The sequence below is a fragment of the Sminthopsis crassicaudata genome, chromosome 6 (genome assembly GCF_048593235.1).
Source record: "Sminthopsis crassicaudata isolate SCR6 chromosome 6, ASM4859323v1, whole genome shotgun sequence".
Taxonomy (NCBI): domain Eukaryota; kingdom Metazoa; phylum Chordata; class Mammalia; order Dasyuromorphia; family Dasyuridae; genus Sminthopsis; species Sminthopsis crassicaudata.
In genome coordinates this window covers 142,849,602-142,869,016 of record NC_133622.1, presented here as the reverse complement: position 1 = coordinate 142,869,016, position 19,415 = coordinate 142,849,602, and the positions used below count along the sequence as shown (strand labels likewise).

Genomic DNA, 19,415 nt, shown 5'->3' with positions numbered 1-19,415 from the left:
ACTAATGATAGTCAATAGAAGCACTTAGAACATTGAAAGAGAGGACTGCTTATTGAAAGTGTTCACTATAGTTATCCTAGCATAACTGGAAAGTTCACTGAGGGAATCACTATAATCAGTTGTCTTTTCAGTCAGAGCAAAAAGAATCATTAATAGATAGCTAGAAGAAAGAATAATAATATGGCACAGAATTGAAACAATTTACTCCTGAATGATTTGTACAAGTAACTGGTAATGAAACATGGGTAATGGACAATAGAATTGACATTGACTTTGATAATAAGAATTTTATATAGAGATTTGCAAAACATCTGTCATGATAAGGAGAAAAGACCAAAAGCAACTAAATAGTGCCTTAATTAATAATAGTAGTAAAACTCATGAGAATTTTTTTAATTCAAAAAGCAATCTTATTTGCTAATTCCTAAAAAGGAGTAAGTTGATTTTCCTGCCAGAGATAATACACATATAAAAAACTGCCAGGCAATTCTTGTGGAGACAGGGATAATCAGGTTTTAATTAAGAAAAATTCTCTCAGTTGATCATTAAGGAGATTGTTTCTTTGATATGTAGATTGTGCTAATTTTGGTGTGAGGGGAAATGTAGGATGAGTGAAGGAACAGAGTGTTTTTCAGAGAGCCACAGATAACCAGATCAGCCTATACTAGCATAAAATGATTATGAGCTTGTCAAGAATTCATAGCTCTGGGAATCCTCAACTTTCCAGGACTGCATCATTTCCTTTCCATCAACATTTTTTGTTGTCTGATTCAGTTTGTATAAAAGTCTTGGAGGAATGGAAAATATAATGCATTCACAAGAACTTTAGTTGAACTTAGAGGAAGAGGTGAAAGTTGAGGACTGCTTTGAAATTGTCCTGCTTGTTTAAGGAAATTGGAAGAAAAATGGGGCATGAGAAAACCACAAATCAGTTTGACTTAGCAAGGGGGAGTGGATGAAATTAGTCACCACAGGAGGAAAAGGGTAACTAAATCCTGCAATTTATCAAGCCTTCATGAGTTCTTGAAAAACTCTACAAATTTATTATTTTTCCAAAGAACCTGTAAGATCCACTACATTGCCCAGTCCTGTGGTGAACCCTGAAATCAATCCACTGCTGTTTCCAACTTTTGAAAAATAATATAGTGTTATTGTCTTCATACTACTTCTTCTGACAAAACAAATTTTTAAAAAGAAAATACATTGTTTTGAAAAACCACAATCATGCCTCCAGCTCCCTTTCTTTAATACTCTCTCTCTCTCTCCCTCTCTCTGTCTTTGTTTTTTACACACACACACACACACACACACACACACACACACACACACACACACACACACACACACCGTGCACATGCATTTTCCAGGAACAGAAAAGCAGTAGGAAATGAGGGAGTTGGACGAAATATCTTCATTATTAAATCCTCTTTTTCGAGTCAATAAAATGACCTCTAAGGTCCTGCCAACTCTGGATCTCTGATCTTAAGAATACATTAATTTGTAGTGGTAATTTAAGTATTTTCCTTCTTTTCCCCCACCATGCTATTTCAATAATTCAATATTTATTTTACAGTATTACAGTACTAATGATGAGGTCTAGATAAGGGATATCTAAATAAAATTAGGGTTAATTGAGGTCTAGTGGCAGGTTTGGGGTACAGGGAGTCAAATGGAGTTCCCCTGCAACCCCTTTGGATTTGGCACAAAGATACAGAGTTAAATAAGTTCTAGTGGCAGCGCATAGTCCCCTGTAAAGGAATTTACAGGCCAGAAAACCTAGATTGATTAAAAAAAAAAAAAAAGGTTTATTATAGGGTTTGGAAGTAAGGCTAAAGTCTGGTTAGTAAAAGGTATTAGATAGAGAAAAAAATACACCATAAGTGGCAGACAGAGAGTCTGTGATGCAAAGCATGGTGCTCGCATGTTTTGGCCCTCTGCAAAGAGATGATTCCAGCTTGACTTTTTTATTTGGTTAAAGGGGTCTATGGGTGAAGTCCCAAGTTGTTTACTTCCTGAACCCAGAAGGATGGGAAACCTGAGCAGATTGACCAGGTCTTGTAAATCAAAGCTCAGTCATGGGGGTTGGTGATCAGAAAGGAATCTTAAAGGGAATGGGGGTTGAGAATGCGAAAGGAATCTTAAAGGGGCCACAGCCCACATCTTTTTCTACTAAACTAGTATATATATTTTTAAGAAGAAAAGAACAAATAATGTTTAGACAAAGGAAATTATTCTTTGTTTTAGTCTTTACATACTAAATTTCTTGTATAAAACTCATTTTTAATTCATTAAGCACCTACTTTATAAATAGGCATCCTATTCAATGATACTCCCACCATCATTACACACACCCCTAGTGCACACACACACACACACACACACACACACACACACACAATTTCCTTCCAGATAAACTGCAAACTCTTCTGTTTGGCATTTGGAGACCTTCACAATCTATCTTCAAACCTGTCTTTTTAGAATGAGTACACATTCCTCTTCCACATGCACTCCATACTTTCACCAATACAGAGCCTATTCTCTCCTACTCTTTGCCCTCATAAAAGCTGTTCCTAGTATATGAAATAGTCTCCCTAACTACATCTTCCTTTCTATGCTCAGCTCAAACTTCACTGCTTTTCTTGATTTCCCACCCCCACCCCAACATCCCCAGGTATTGTTGTCCTTCACTCACAACACTGAGTATTTATATGTAACCTATTACTGAAAACTAGGTGGACAGTGTGGAGAAGAAATCAAATATTTAGATGGAGTAAAGGCATTTGCAGGGCAGCTAGATAGCCCAATGGATAGAGTGCTGGGCCTAGAGTCAGGAAGACCTAAATTCAGATCCAAATTCAGACATTTAATAGCTGTATGACCCTTTTCACTTTAATCCACTAGGAAAAAAAAAAAAAAGGCAAAACATTCTAGAGTCTTACTCAGGAAAACCCCATGGACAGTGTGGTCACAAAGAATTGGACACAAGTGAACAACAATTGACTCCTTGTCTATGAACATGCATTTTGTATGAAAATGCTTTTGTATGGGAAATTTCTTGAGAGCTGAAAGTGTATTACTTTAATACTTATATTCCCAGCACTTAGCAAGATTGGCCCAAAATAGGCCCTTAATAAATGCATGTTGATTGAGAATTTAATTATAAAATACAATTCAAGGTTATCTTAAATGCATTATTTCTTTTCTAAAAAGGTTAATTGTCTTTGAATTATACCAGAGTTTTAGAACAACTTGGATGTATATTTTTAGACTCTATAAAATACAATTTCATGTGTCCCAGAGCCTTTGAGATGTTACAAAATGCAATTTTTATCTGGAGTGTCAAGGTAGATTTAGGTCTTGAAAAGGAGTTTTTTTCATCTTATACAAATAACTGTCCCCTTTCAATTCCATGTAAATAGGGCAAGCTGTATTCTAAATGGCAAAGAATGCCCAAAGGGGGCTTTGGAATGAATAGGTTTAACCAAAACTATTTTATCCTAAACCTTGTCCAGCTTTAATTAGTTATCTGGGTTAAAGGGGGTAGGGAAAGGGTCAAGAGCTTGAAGCAATTTCAGTACTAATGTGTCAAAGAAAAGTCAAGCTTTGCACTGAGTAGGAAATACTGCTGCTTGGAGGTTTAATAATGGTCTGACCTGGTGTCAGCCATGATGACTAGTAATGGCAGCTGGTAGGGAAATGGTACACACTTACCAATCTCCTTCTGTTGCAGGTAACTCAAAACCCTTGCAAGTTATTCTATTATTTTAAAAGTTAATTATAGAAGAATAGCAGTTATATTTTCCAAAAGAACCACTGGACTCTAAGATCACTGATTTTAGAGCTATAGGTTCATATCACTTTTCTGACATGTGTGTATAGATGAATCACTTAAATTCCATGGGCCTCAGTGTTCCCATCTACCAAATGGACTCTAGATTTAGGATCTTCATGTTCCTCTGATCACAAGTTTCCCCTGTACTCTATACCTGAATAAATTTTTGATAATGCTATCTTAAAATGCAAGTGTATATTGCATATAGCAATAAGATCAGTTAGAAGTATTCTCTCCTTTCTCAAATTTTCCTAGAGCACTTTATGCCATCCAAGAGGCCAAGACATTGTTTACATATCCATTGGCAGAAACATCCAGACTCTTAAGTTAATTTGTAATGCTGGAGAAACTGAGGCAAGATAGAAATTAGAGAGTATTTAATAATTTATTTAAAGGGAGAGATTTATTGGGACCAAATGGATCCATCGTCTCCAAGAATCCAGCCAACAATGTGAGGTCTCAATGACATATACACACGTGGCTCAGACTCAGGGGGCATACTGAGACAGGGATGGAGTCAGGGTGCTGAGAGTGGTTACAGGACTCTAACAAGGTGGGACAAGCCACCAGAAATGGGATGACATAATGGGGAGAGGCACCCCAGAGATGGGGGGGAGGCATCTTGATAATGATGAGGGTGTGATCTAGGGCAGGGATGGATCTGTTGTTCTTCTCTCTCCAAAGTTCTATGGGTGGGTCAGAATTTTGCCTAATCAAAGCTGTGATAAGAAAGGCTTTATTGATTAGAAATAAAAGCCAAGATGCTTTGGCCAGCAATATCAGCTTCAAGAGAGAAGTAATATTGCAAAGAAACATAATCTGAAGGCCTACTTTATACAGAAACAGAATACTAGAACACAATAGGCAAGACTACTTAAGTTTGTATCTGAAAAGGTCTTCCTGCTTCCAGAGAATGTAAAGCCATTTGTTTGCATAAGAAAGGAGTTCTCCAGAGAATGTAAGTCCATTTAAGTTTGTATAATGTTTTGTTGGTGATTTTATATAACTTTACTGGGCTGTCTGGTTTTGCTCTCATCTGTAAGATGATATCTGATATTCTGATAGCTTAGGATGGGGAGAGGCATTCTGATTTTCTAAAACATAAGATCTTTTATCCTTATCAAATATTCTGATTAAGAGGGAGCAGTGGTTTTGTAGGATTGAGCAGAACAATTAGGGAAACTGAGGCAGGACAATTTAGAGAAGAGAACTGTGGCATAAAAAATTTCGATTCCATATAAAGTATATTGTAAAGTGTTTAATTTTTAAAAATGTTTTTTGTTAATTTTATAATTATAAAATTTTTTGACAGTATATATGCATGAGTAATTTTTTTATAACATTATCCCTTGTATTCATTTTTCCAAATTATCCCCTCCCTCCCTCAACTCCCTCCCCTAGAAGACAGGCAATCCCATACATTTTACATGTGTTATAGTATAACCTAGACACAGTATATGTGAGTAAATTCAATATTCTTGTTGCACATTAAGTATTGGATTTCAAAGGTACAAGTAACCTGGGTAGATAGACAGTAGTGCAAACAGTTTACATTCACTTCCCAGTGTTCCTTCTCTGGGTGTAGTTGTTTCTGTCCATCATTGATCAACTGGAAGTGAGTTGGATCTTCTTTATGTTGAAGATTTCCACTTCCATCAGAATACATCTTCATACAGTATTGTTGTTGAAGTGTACAGAGATCTTCTGGTTCTGCTCATTTCACTCAGCATCAGTTCATATAAGTCTCTCCAAACCTCTCTGTATTCCTTCTGCTGGTCATTTCTTACAGAGCAATAATATTCCATAACATTCATATACCATAATTTACCCAACCATTCTCCAATTGATAGACATCCATTAATCTTCCAGTTTCTAGCTACAACAAAAAGGGCTGCCACAAACATTTTGGCACATATATGTCCCTTTCCCCTCTTCAGTATTTCTTTGAGATATAAGCCCAGTAGTAGCTCTGATGGGTCAAAGGGTATGCACAGTTTGATAACTTTTTGAGCATAGTCCCAAATTGCTTTCCAGAATGGCTGGATTATTTCACAACTCCACCAATGTTGTGGAGTGTCCCAGTTTTCCCACATCCCCTCCAACATTCGTCATTATTTGTTCCTGTCATTTTAGCCAATCTGACAGGTGTATAGTGGTATCTCAGAGTTGTCTTAATTTGCATTTCTCTGATCAATAGTGATTTGGAACACTCTTTCATATGAGTGCATATAGTTTCAATTTCCTCATCTGAGAATTGTCTGTTCATATCGAAAGTGTTTAATATTTTAAAAGAAATTTAGTGGGAAAAGGGAGGTAATTAGTTTCTTTTCTTTATTTTGATAACCTTCTAGACATCTCTAATTTTCTCCATATCTTCAAAAGAATGTTTATGATCCAAATTCACACTGTTTCTAGACCCCAATATGTTATTCTTTAAAGCATATAAATATAACATATCTGAACATTCGAGAAAAAATAAAGCTTGAAAATAAACATGTGCCTTCTTCAGCATTTTGTTATTGATTTTTTTCCCCTTATGTTTTTACCATTAGAAGTATAAAGTTTCATAGTAATCGCTGCTAGGCCTTCTGAGTTCTTCACACACACACACACACACACACACACACACACACACACACACACACACACACACACACACACACACACGGTATCTATTCCCTATCAGCTGAATGATGTACTGTTACTGTATTGAGGTGACAATTCTGTAGTGCTGGGTGCCTATAGTCAGTAGTGCTGGTTCTGGCTTTTTAATTTTCAGAATGAGCATTTGTATCTCAGAAGTTAACAAATGCTACAAATCAGTTTCATTTATTATTTGTTGATTTCTAGACTTAAGAAAATAATGTAATTAATAATGCAAATTAAACTTAAGTGTTCTATACATACATCCCTGCCCCCTCCCCTCCAAAAAAAATTAACAAAATGAAATCTGGTTGTTAATTATCAGCACTCTTTTGGCTGTGGCAGACCTATAAATGTGGATTTGAATCTTTATTCCTCTACTTTTTAGCTGTGCAAAATCAGATCAGCTAAACTCTTGGCACCTCAGTTTTTTCTTTTATAAAATAAAGATTAAAATAGTTCCTTCACTATCTCAAAGAGTTATTGGGAAGATTACAATAACATAATAGATATGAAAGACTTCTAGAGATTATAAAGTTCTTTGTAAATGTGACTTTTTATTCTTTATTCTTTTCTGAAAAAGTCTACATATAGTTGAGGTGTTTTTGAATATTATTTCTGTCACAAAACATTCCCCATTCTGAATTTGATTTTTCTGATGAGAAAGGTTATATAGGATAAAATGAAACTTCATGCTCCTCACATACTGCAGTCACTCTTCCAAAGATAAGGAGTATTAACTTCTTGACCTTGAGACTAGCTGTGACCCATAAAACACTTGATCAAGGTCATTGTTTCAAAACATTTCTCATCTAATAATCAGGACATCCTCCAAACAAACAAAAAAAAATCACAGGTAACTTTTCTTATCTATGTGACCTTGTTAACAACAACAAAACTAATAATTCAATATGTAGAATCTGGGCAACAAACAAAAAATAAAATAAATATGGAAATATTGTTTCATATGCATTATCACCTGAAAAAAAAATCTGGCAATTTCATTCATTCTTTTTTCATTATTAAATAAAATTAAATTCCTTTCTTAGCTCTGCCTTTCTAAATAATTTTATTCTTTCAAGCCTCTTCAAGAGTCACCTTCCCAAATTCTTGCAGATAAAAGTAGTTGATCTTCTTTAAATTTGACTATAGCATTTAACCTAGATCTCTTCTTTGTTTCCATGATAACCTACCTTGTATTGTAATTAGCTACCTAGGTTTTATTCTGTACCCTCCCCCAAGTATAATGTTAAGTTTTGGAAGGTAGGGCCTGAGTCATGGTTTGTTTTTTTGTTTGTTTGTTTTATTTTGTTTTCTTCTAGTGCAGAACTTTACGGGGAGGGAGTAGAGGGAGGAAAGCACCTGCTACAGTATGGCAAGTGTGAGGCAAACATAAAAATCTTATTTAATAAACATTTGTTGAATATGCAACACCTCATTTTTTATGTGATATTACTACATATCTCAAGGGAGTCCAGACTCTCTTCTACCAAAACAGATTAGCGCCTCCTCTCTAAAGTACTGTACCAAAGAGTTGTCCAGGGCATGTAAAGTGGAAGTGATTTGCAAAGGACCATAGCCAATAGGTGTGAGGGGCAGAATTTGGATTCAGGTTTTGTTAAATTCCAAGATGGCTAACACATGATACTGCCTATCAGCTGCCTTAGTAAATATAATTAAGATAAAGTATTAGCTACTTTATGAGATTCAATTCTATAATGTAGTTAAGCAGGTATTCCTTTTTTAAAAAAGGAAAAATTCTTACAGATTTAGTGTATGTTTTTGGTGGCACCTAGTCATTGCTAGGTACTACTTACCTTGCTGAAGAATGCACTGATATGTGTTTCACAAAGCAAGGGCCAATAGTCATCTTTTCAGAATTCATTTTAATCAAAACATTAAAAATAAGCCAAGGTCTCATACAGTTAATTTCTATTGCTTTTGTTGAGTTATATCCTTGATGGATGGGTAGAGAGCCAAAAGCAGATAAAATTAGTTTTACAGTCATTCTTAAATTGCTCTGATATCATTTGGAAGCAAGTTCCATTTTTGAAGTGTATGTTTCAGGTCTCAGACAAAGAAATAAAAGTCCTATATTTTATGATATAAGCTATCATAGTGTAATTGTTGTGATTCAGAAATATTGAGTCATGCATTAAGTTGATGAAAATTAAAGCCTGCTATAAGACAATAAAACTTAGCAACCTCAAGTTTCACAGATTAATGTTCAGAGCATAGTATTTTCCTGTAGAAAACTGAAAATTTAAAAAGGAGATGCTCTACACAGACCTCTCCTCTCACATAGAAAGGAAGAGGCCATGTAAGGTCTCTCCAAAGACATAGTTGCATATATCTATATGATATCTACACATTTATATAAAACTAAGAAAATAATGCTTAGAACCAAGGTATTAGCTTAATCTAATCAAAATTAAAATCATAATATTATATAAATGTCACCTTTCACTTTTTCTGGTTAGGTGAGAAAAGCAAAGGGGTTAAGTCAGGGAAGTCAGAGGGGTATAAGAAGAGTTCATTATTTCATGCAATAAAAGTAAATTCTGATTAAATATACAGTGCAAAAATGACTTGGGCAAATTTGCTTCTCTAATTTGAATAAATTATACGTGCAAAGCCAGTTTCAAAGTTTCATTAATCAGGTCCTTTGTCCAGATAGTATAAAGCCATCAATGACAGCAGCTGGGTTCTACATTTATACACAATGAAATAATTTAAGATGACTTTGTCATGTTACCAGAAATAAACTCACAGTTTGAGGCTGTTGTTCACAAACTGAGTTTTTATTATGAAGCCCACAAAGGGAATGCTTCCAATAGTTTTATTGAATGAGAAAGTGGGAAGTGAATGTGACATACTGATATAGCTGGTGAAAAATGGGATAGTGCTTTACATAGTTAATGTTTTGCAGTATAACCTCTGTGGGAGCTGAAAGCTGATATCTTTGTTATTCATTAACTTGGATTTCATGCTAGCTGTTGCTAGTTTCAGCCCAAGTTGTAAAAATGCCCATCATTAGAAAGTCAATTGGTAGTATTTAAAATATGTTTATTTATAATTTTTTCTGCATTTCTGAGGATTGAGTAATTTTCCAATGACCTGAAGGAATTAATTTCTCTAAAAATATGGATTTTTTTTACTAATATGGTATCAGAACAATGAAATATTAGTGAGGAAGCATGCAAGAAGGCAGTAATCCTTGTTCCAATCCAGGTCTTGAGAATAATTCTCACACAATGTTGCTTAGAGATACTCATATATGTTTGTATAATATATATTTATATATATATTTTAAATGAGTAACTGAAATCTGATTTTTTTAAACCAAAAGATAATAAAGCAGTGATTTTTGCAGAACAGCTAGTCTCATAGTAATACCTATATAGGAATAATAAATGTATATAGAACCTTAATGTTTAAGAAGGGATTTCTTCATAACCCAAAAGAAATGTCTATGAAGATTTCTTCTATCCTCAAATAATGTAGAATTCTAACATCATAAAGTATTATACAAATTGACTGTCAAAAAAATTTGTCATTTGCCAAAGGTCACCAAAGTAAAAACACAAAATGAATTGCAGCATTGATTTCCTCAGGCCAATAAGTCTAATGAAAATTAACTCTATTTTCTCTTATTATATTAACCAGTGTTCTATATTCATTGCTACTACTCTATATTAAAATCATACTGAAAATGAAAGTAATGAAAAATATTACAGTGAGATATCACAAGATTCTAAAGTACTCCCCAAATCATCAAAGATGGCCTTTTGCATAATATGGTTTTAATGTGACTTAATACTATTGTATTATACTTCTTTGAAAATTACCAATCTATTGACATAACATCAATAGTCAACTAGATTATTTGATTTACCAGGATATACTATTGACCTATTTTGTTGGACTCACACTGTTTGTATGTAAGCTGAAGGAAAGCTCTAATCATACACTGACATAAATAACTCAAAAAACTGCTCAACATGACTAAGGTAATTACCTAATAGCAATACAGATGTCAAGCTGCTATTGCAATGTCATCCTTCCCTTTTCAAGAAGGGGGGGGATGTCAGAGTGTAGAGTTATGATATATATGTAGATTAGAAATGCCAAATACTAAAGGTGATGAATTTGGTAGGCAATTGTTTTACTTTAATACATAAAATATCCACGAAATTGTAAAGATTCTTGGAATAACCTATTTTTTCCTTAAGTGAAGATAATGAACATAAAACTTATATAAGGTTGAATGCCATGTTGTAGCTTTAAATTTTTGTATCTGAATATTAAGGCCAAAAATACCATATTCTTTAAAACAAGAGCCAAAACTTTTCAGAAGTACCAACCCGACCCTCAAGCACACACTTTTATAGGGAGGCATTTGTAACAGCACCGGCTCTTCTACAGAGTTTTAGGGTGTGGAGTTCTGTTCACCCTTTAATGAATCAGGGTGAGTAACCCGACATCACTTTCCTATGAGAGAGGAGGGAAGGGTGTTAAAACAGTAATCAATCTATGTGTCATTGTGATTTCATGCTATAGACTACCAATCTTGGGTCTAGAGAATGGTTTCTAGGGAGCTAACTAATAGTGCATGAACTACTGGACCTTGGGTCAGGAAGACCTCAGTTCAAATGCTGCCTCAGGCACTTATAAACGGTGTGACCCTGGGCAAATCATTTAGGCTTTCTGGGCACGAGTTTCTTCATCTATAAAATGGTAACAAGAATTGCATCTTACTTCCCAGGGTTCTTGTGAGGATAAAATAAGTTAATGTTTTAAAGTACTGCACAAATCTTAAATCATTACATAAATTCTTGCTATTATGGCATCATTTCCTTCATTGCTTTCTGAGTTAAAAATTAAAAACATAAGTCCATATTTACAAATTTAAATTGACAAAAACAAAAACTATATTATATTTATTAATTCACTGGATCTATGATCTAATCTACATTGAATACTCTTTCCAGTGGTACAAATTGTCATCTGTCCAAAATGATTTATGTCCATAGCTTCCTAGAAATCCTCAATATGTGAAGTCTTCAATACACTGGACACATTTCTTGGGGAAAAATAAATAAATCTTGGTATTTCTGCATTCCATGGACACCAGGGGGCTGTCTATCTGTTATCTCTCCTTTTCATCTGCCTCCTTTTCTGAGTATATTTTCCCCAAACTCACATAAACATAAACTGATAATATTCTGTAGTTATATAGATAACAATGAGATAATATGCTATATTACTGTAAGGAAATTAATCATCAAGAGAAAATCAATTCATTCTTTGCCCAATATGCATTAAGAACATTTAGAAAGTAACATTGCAGTTTTCAGTTTTTAAGACCTGGAGAGATATGTTGTTCAAAAAGAAGTCTTTATTTTACGCAGAATTAATTTCATGAAAATGATCTGAAAGTAGCATATATTAAAATTTAAAATGTTAAAAATGGTCATCTTCATTAAGCAGACTAAAAATGAAAAACATTGACCTCAAGGATATAATAAATGTTTTTCTTTTCTTTTTCTTGTTTTTTATTCTTTTTTTAAAATACTTTAAAATGTTAGTAAAATATGGTTAATTCTTAAGAAAATATAAAAATTGGGGGCAGAAAGTAATTTTTAGTTATTTCAGAAACTCTATACAAGTGTTTTTAGTCACCAAGGCTTATGTGTGACTTTGTTTATGAACCTACTTGTTTCTTTTATCCATTAATGTCTCTTGTTGTCTAATTTTTTACACAAAAATTCTTATTGTACTCCCTGAATGTTTAGAATGTACAGGTTTACACACATTAATGCATATATACAGAGAAAACATATAGAGCATGTTTAATCCTCTATAAAACAACAAGAAGTATTTCTCTTCAATATCTTAAGTTTGATATTTTTAGTACTTTATAAATCATTACCACTGGCCATTATTATGTATAACAATATGTAAGTGCTTTTAAAAAGTCAAATACAAGAGACCAGATAAGAACTTTAAGATGCTGGATTCTTGGTGATGGATCTGTCAATAGTTACTGCCCTTCATCTCTTTTCCCATTTTAAGCAGAATATAATAATTTAGAATGACTTTGTCTCGTTACCAGAAATAAGCCTTTATTATTTTTTTTAGTAAACTGACAGCTCCTGGCCTTAGCACTCACCACTAAAGAGGCAGAAATGATGCCCTGACAGAAGTGCAGCAAATCAAAGAAAAAAATGACCACAATTCATGGCTGAAATGACATTTAAATTTGTGTTAAGAATTCACTATAGGATGTTTTGTGTTCTTTGTGTCTGCTTTTTAGCAGATGATTTGTTTGTGGTATAGTAGAAGCCACTCTTCCCCCTCCAGGACAGACTGGTACAGAACAAAAATCATTACTGTCAAACAACTGTTCAGCAACATACATGAAAGGAGTCACTCAAGACAGATCACTCTGTGGACAGAAGCCCAATTCACCTAATGTCTATCTCCAAAGACAGCAACAACTGGATGAGTGACCGTCATTGACCAGAATGAGCTCCGAGGTCCAATGACATTGTAATAAAATTCTCCATTTCCATTTTTTTATATTTAAATATTTTAGCCACTATTAAATCAATATCCTGTTTATAAGTCCTAAATTATAACTATGTCCCATGACTTTGTCTTACAAGTTAATCTACTAAACACCAATTAGCCTGCTATGTTGATCTGGAGAATAAATTGTAGAGTCTGAATGTTCCCTATTTCTATTAATAGAGAGTATGGGACACAACTTAGTCACTTATGACATGGCAAAAACATATTCCTCATAAATGGAGAGAACCATATTCTTAACTAATGCTAATTAGAATTATTATTTTAATCTGGTTTTAATTTAATAGTAAGATCTGCAATAGCTGAATAATAACAATTTGCTAATAATTATCCTTTTTTTTTTGAGGAAGGATATTGAGCCTGTGATTTCACTGGTTTCAGAACTCCTAATGAAGACACTCCCTCCACCCAAGCATCTGCTCTGCAATTTATGGTTAGAAAGTTAACTGGAATTTTGAGAGAATAAATCACTCGCCAGGGTCGCAGTGTCTTTATATATCAGAGGCAAGACCTCAGCTCTGATCTTCCTGACTCCAATTCTGGCTTGGGAGTCCACACTGCCAAAGATGTCAGAAGCCTCAGGGTAGACCACAAAACTTGAAGATAACCAAATTCAAATTTAATTGGGAAATGTCTAACAAAAATAAATAAAAATACAATGCAATATAATGTTAATTTGTGGTTTTACAACTCGATATGTAGCCCACAGGGATCCTTTTCTATTAGAATTTGACACCATTGTTCTACAAACCATGCTGTCTGTGTAATAAGATATATTATGTTTGTTACATTAAGACAGAATTTAGATCTTAGGTAGCAATGCCTTCTAAAAAAGTATTAGATCTCAAAATGAATATGAAAAATAAATTTAAAATCTGATTCAGTAATACCCTATCCTGAATGTCATGTAAGATAGATATATATATAGATATATATATGAAAAATTATATAGAGCTAGAGCTAGATAGATAGATAGATAGATAGATAGATAGATAGATAGATAGATGGATACTTTGGATATTAGCCTTGATCTTTTCTAATACAAACTAAATACTTGTTTATTTTTATTAAAAATAAATTGTACATGCACTTATAATTTAGTCCTCCATTAAGCCCCCTCAATTGAACAATTCAAATGACAATGAAAAGAAGAGGGGTGGATAATACAAATACTCTCACCATTAACATGCGCATACTTAAGCAATGTATATTCCCACATTCACCATATCTAAAAACATGTCTCCCTCTTTTCACCATCTTTGTCAAAAGATAAGTGAAATATTTCATCTTCATTCTTTTGGACTTACAGTTTATCATTGCATTGATTAAAGTTCTAAGGCCTTTCAAACTTGTGTTTTTCCATAATATTTTCATCATTGTTTTAGTTGTTCTATTCTTGTTGCTCTGCAGAAGTTCATGGAGGTTTTTGTATTTTCCTCAGCAACTGTCCATTGTGTGATTTCTTATGAAACAATAATAATCCATTATGTGCATACATGACAATTTGCTTAGTTATTTCCTAAAATGAGCACACTCTCTTTGTTTCCAATTTGAGGCTACCACAAAAATAACTACCATAAGTATTTGGTACATATAGGTCTTTTTCCTCCTTTTTTTTTTTTTTTTTTTTTAATCCCTTCAAGGCATCAAATTAGTAGACGTATAATTAGGTCAGAGTCTATGCACTGTTCTGTCACTTTGGGGACATATTTCCAAATCACTTTTCTGAATTATTGGACAATTCAAAGCTGCATTAAGTTCACTAATCTATCTGTTTTCCCATACCCCTTCCAATATTTGTAATTTCCCTCCTTTGTTATCTTTGCCAGTCTAATGAGAGTGAGATGTTTGTTGACAGAGTAGCTTCCTTTTTTGGAAATCTACCTGGTCATATCTTTTGAGTATCTAAATCTTGTTTTTTACTTTAATGATATTTTATTTCTTTTAAACTCCTAATATGACATTTTTAAAAAGTTAGCAACAACTGAAAGACAACCACTATGTTTTGATTCACCTATTTTTTCTTTTTTTATCCTTGTAGATGATGATTTTTTCCATGAGTTACCAGAAACTTTTCCATCTGACCCTCCTGAGCCTCTGCCACATTTCCTTATTGAGCCTGAAGAAGCTTATATTGTGAAAAACAAGCCTGTGAACCTATACTGTAAAGCCAGTCCTGCCACCCAGATTTACTTCAAGTGCAATAGTGAATGGGTTCATCAGAAGGACCATATTGTGGATGAGAGAGTAGATGAAACTTCTGGTAAGTGAGAGATACCAAAATGTAGGAACTTAAAATATTGTTTAATTATGTTCATGACTTTCCTGTTAATTTTCACCCTGGTCTATAAACTGTTGAACTATAACATAATATATGCTGATAAATATCTGGTCATATTGGGATGATTATCAGCCTATATACAACCAAAGCAAAATGGAATAATGGATCATCACTTGATTTTTGGTCTGAATAACTTTAAAAAAAATTTCAAATATGGCTTTTATTTTTGATCCTAACCTGAGATTTCAATCAGGGAGAATTCCTAGTTGAAGAAATCCTTTCTGCTGATGTAATTTTATCCCAGAAAATAGGAAAGACAATGGGGATCTGTACAAAATATTACAATTACAGACATTCTTGAATCCCACTTAGATATAGCTGGTACCAAATAAGATGATGAAGAGGTAGTTTTTTGCACAGGAAAAAAATTGCTTTCAGATCTTTGAATTTGAGTGCAAATCACAGCTCTGTCACAAATTGAGTGCAGCTTCCTTATCTGTAAAACATGGAGAAAAGTACCTGTAAACCAGCTGCTTTATATGACTGTGGGGAGGCATATTATGTAAATATGAGCTACTGTTATTATTATCTAGTGATTTCCAAAACTATATTAAACCAAATACAAAAGATGCTGATAACATATACATTTCCAAAATGGGGATCTAGAAGTTTTGTTTTGTTTTATCTTAAAAGATGGTAGGGATTTAATTCTATAATTCTTCAGCATAACTGACCTTTAGCATTCCTTTTCCCTTAGGTAAGAGTCCCACCTATTATCTAAAGGTAACAACAGTTTATATTTATATAGCACTTTTCTGTAAAGTGTCAGGCACTGTGCTAAGTATTTTACAATTATTATCTCATTTGATCCTCACAACCCTAGGAAATAGGTGTTTTATTTTCCTCTGTTTTACAGATAAGGAAAAATGAGGCAAGCAGGGATTAAGGGGCACACCACTGAGGTAGGATTTAAACTCAGATCTTCCTAACTCTAGTCCACTATTCTATCCACTATACCACCTAACTACCCAAGTAGGTACCGAGAAAATAGACTAAGTGAAGAAATTCCAAGTACTGTGGTTGTGGGAGTAACAAGGAGAATGAGGTCAGTGTTGAGTACAGGTAGCAATAACATCCCTCAAGGTATTTTGGTTGCTTTGGTTTTAACAGTAAATGGGAAAAGGAAGAAACTGTAACTGTTCAAATAAGACAAGGGAAAGAATTAGTTGTATTGTGTGGCTGCTCACAATAATAAGAATCAATGTACAGGAAGCTTAGAAGCAAAAACCAAAACCAAAGCTATACACACTTCTGTGGTTGGTGGTACCCAAGCCACGTTTTTGTTTATGCACTGACTGAGATCCCTTGAACGTATGCTATTCTTAATATGATCACCATAGACCAATTCTTCAGGAGTAGGATTAAATAAAGGGGACTTTCCTGATAGCCCTCAGGATTTAATTGTATATATGTTGTAGATAAGAATAACTTTTCCTGACAAGGATTCAATTTCATAATAATTCATAATGAGTGACCAAAGGAAGATGTAGAATAACTTTCTAAAGTTCATTTGAATTAGAGAGATATTAAACTTTACTGGGATGATTTAAATATGATCATGCCCAAAGGCAAGGGGATTATTTAAATGAACTCACAAGAATTCCTCCCAGGCCTATGGTTTTATCATCCTGATTTCAAAACACAGTGGAAAAACTCTTCCCCTGATGAATTATGATAAAGATTAGAAGAGTGCTTCTGGACTTACTTTACTCACAGTGTTTCCCAGTTGGCTCATTTTTCCTAAATTTAAAAATCAATTAATTCAGACTGGTTCAAAATTTTGGATTAGCCAGAGAAAAGCAGTGGCATAAACTTGAGGATGATTTTGCTTTCAGATGCTGGATTATGCTAACTACTACATAAAGATAAAGTCAAAGGGTTCATCCATAAGTAAGAGATAGAGACTGGGAGAGAGGAGATGGAGAATAGAGGTAGAGGAGAAGGAAGAGGAGGAGGAGGAAGAGAAGGGGGTGAGGGGGAGAGAAAGAGAGAGAAAGAGAAAGAGAGAGAAAGAGAGAGAGAGAGAGAGAGAGAGAGAGAGAGAGAGAGAGAGAGAGAGAGAGAGAGAGAGAGAGAGAGAGAGAGAGAGAGAGAGAACATAATAATATAATATCCAGAGGAACAAAGAAAATTTCTCCTGAAAATGTCTGTACATATACATATATGACGAACTTAAACTTAGACAACTAGATTGACAGATATTTGTCATAGTTAAAAAACTTGTGATTCTGTGCCATTTTGGTTGCATGTTAGAGAAATATACACGAGTTTATTGCAAGTTGATGATTGCATAAATAACTGGGTATCAGGCAGTTGGGTAGTCCACTTTGGGGAATTGTACCACCACTTGGATTAATTACTCAAAAAAATAACTCTACCAGATGTTTTGGAAGTCTCAAGTGGACTGAGTTTTATTTGTTTCAGCTCATTTATTTGTGCAGAGTTCAAAAGCACACACTTTTAATAGGGTAGGGGGTGGGTGGGGAGGGAGGAGGAAACCAGTACTGCTAAATAAGATTGGGAAAGGCATTTTGGATTTGAGTGGCTGCTAGTAGTAATAAGAACTCCTGTACAGGAAGATTGGAATTTGAAAAAATAACATACTTCTGTTACTTAATGCCTGCACCATTATCTTCATGTTACATTGATAATCCACAGGGAAAGACATTTCCTGGTCTGGAAAACATTCTATATCCCATGTGCTCTTTCTATTCATTAATATTGTGTGCATGTCATGAATAAAACGGTATTTTAAAGTACCTTTCAAAACAATTACAGTCTAAAAGTTATAGTGTTAAAACATTCAGGATAGACTAGAACAAGGCCAAGAAATGAGTGCATTCCAAAGTCCTTTCCACTTCTAAGTTTATCATCCTAAAGGGGTAGAGATTTTCTTTTTTGCTTCCTATATCTTTTATATTGTCATATAAATCATTTTCATATCTATGTGTTGTCAATCTCTCCTCAATCCTAGTACTGTAGCTACAGCTACCTGTTGGAAATCTCCAGTCAAATGTCTCCTTGGCACATCATATTCAAATATACAAAACAGATTTTATCTTCTTCCCCTTGCTCCTGGGTAGCAGAGTAGATGGAGAATTAGAAAGAGCTGAATTCAAATCTTTATTCAATCATTTACTAGCTGTGTGACCCTGGGTAAATTTACTTAAGTCTACCTCAATTTTCTCATCTGTAAAATAAGGATATGAGATATTTGAAAACATTTAATAAAGTGTCTGGCAAATAGTAGACATTTAATAAATCTTTCCTTCCTTTCTTCCTCCCTCCCTCCCTCCCTTCCTCCCTCCTTTCTTTCTTTCTCTCTTTCTCTCTCTTTCCTTCTCTTTCTTTTCCTTCCTTCCTTCCTTCCTTCCTTCCTTCCTTCTTTCCTTCCTTTCTTCCTTCCTTCCTTCCTTCCTTCCTTCCTTCCTTCCTTCCTTCCTTCCTTCCTTCCTTCCTTCCTTCCTTCCTTCCTTCCTTCCTTCCTTCCTTCCTTCCTTCCTTCCTTCCTTCCTTCCTTTCCTTTCTTTTTTTTCTTTCTTCCTTTCTTCCCGATTCTTCTATCCTCCAAATGTAAGGGCACCACAGTCTCTCTCTTCATCACCATGGGAGGCTATCCTTTCTATCTCACCCTGACTGCATATTGTTATATAGCTCCACAACATTTTTCAGAATACTTTTTCCTACTTCATGTTAAAGAAAACCCCAAAATGGAGTCATGAAAAATTGGACAAGAGTGAAACAATCCAATAACAAATTCATGTTAAAAACGGTTCAAAAACCATTGTGGCTTCCTCTTGCCTTTAGTTTGGTCTATTATCTCTTCCACATATTCAACATTTGTCTTTGTATCTCAAGTGTCTAAAATAGTGTCTTTCTCTTAGTATGATCTTAATAAAATGTTCAAATTAAACAAGAAAAAGAAAATGCATTTATATAGCACTTTGAGATTTGCCAAGCATGTTAAACACAATTTCATTTGAGTTTTACACCAATCCCAAATTAGAA

The 19,415-nt window shown here is 34.3% G+C and overlaps 1 protein-coding gene across 3 annotated transcripts in view; it reads left to right on the top strand.

Moving 5' to 3' along the window:
* Positions 1–19,415, top strand: part of UNC5C (unc-5 netrin receptor C) — a 400,598-nt gene that overhangs the window by 203,050 nt on the left and 178,133 nt on the right. For all 3 annotated transcript variants that reach the window (XM_074275498.1, XM_074275500.1, XM_074275497.1), the window contains one exon: positions 15,108–15,329. In XM_074275498.1, the coding sequence (XP_074131599.1) occupies positions 15,108–15,329 (222 nt within the window). The remainder of the gene's footprint in view (positions 1–15,107; positions 15,330–19,415) is intronic.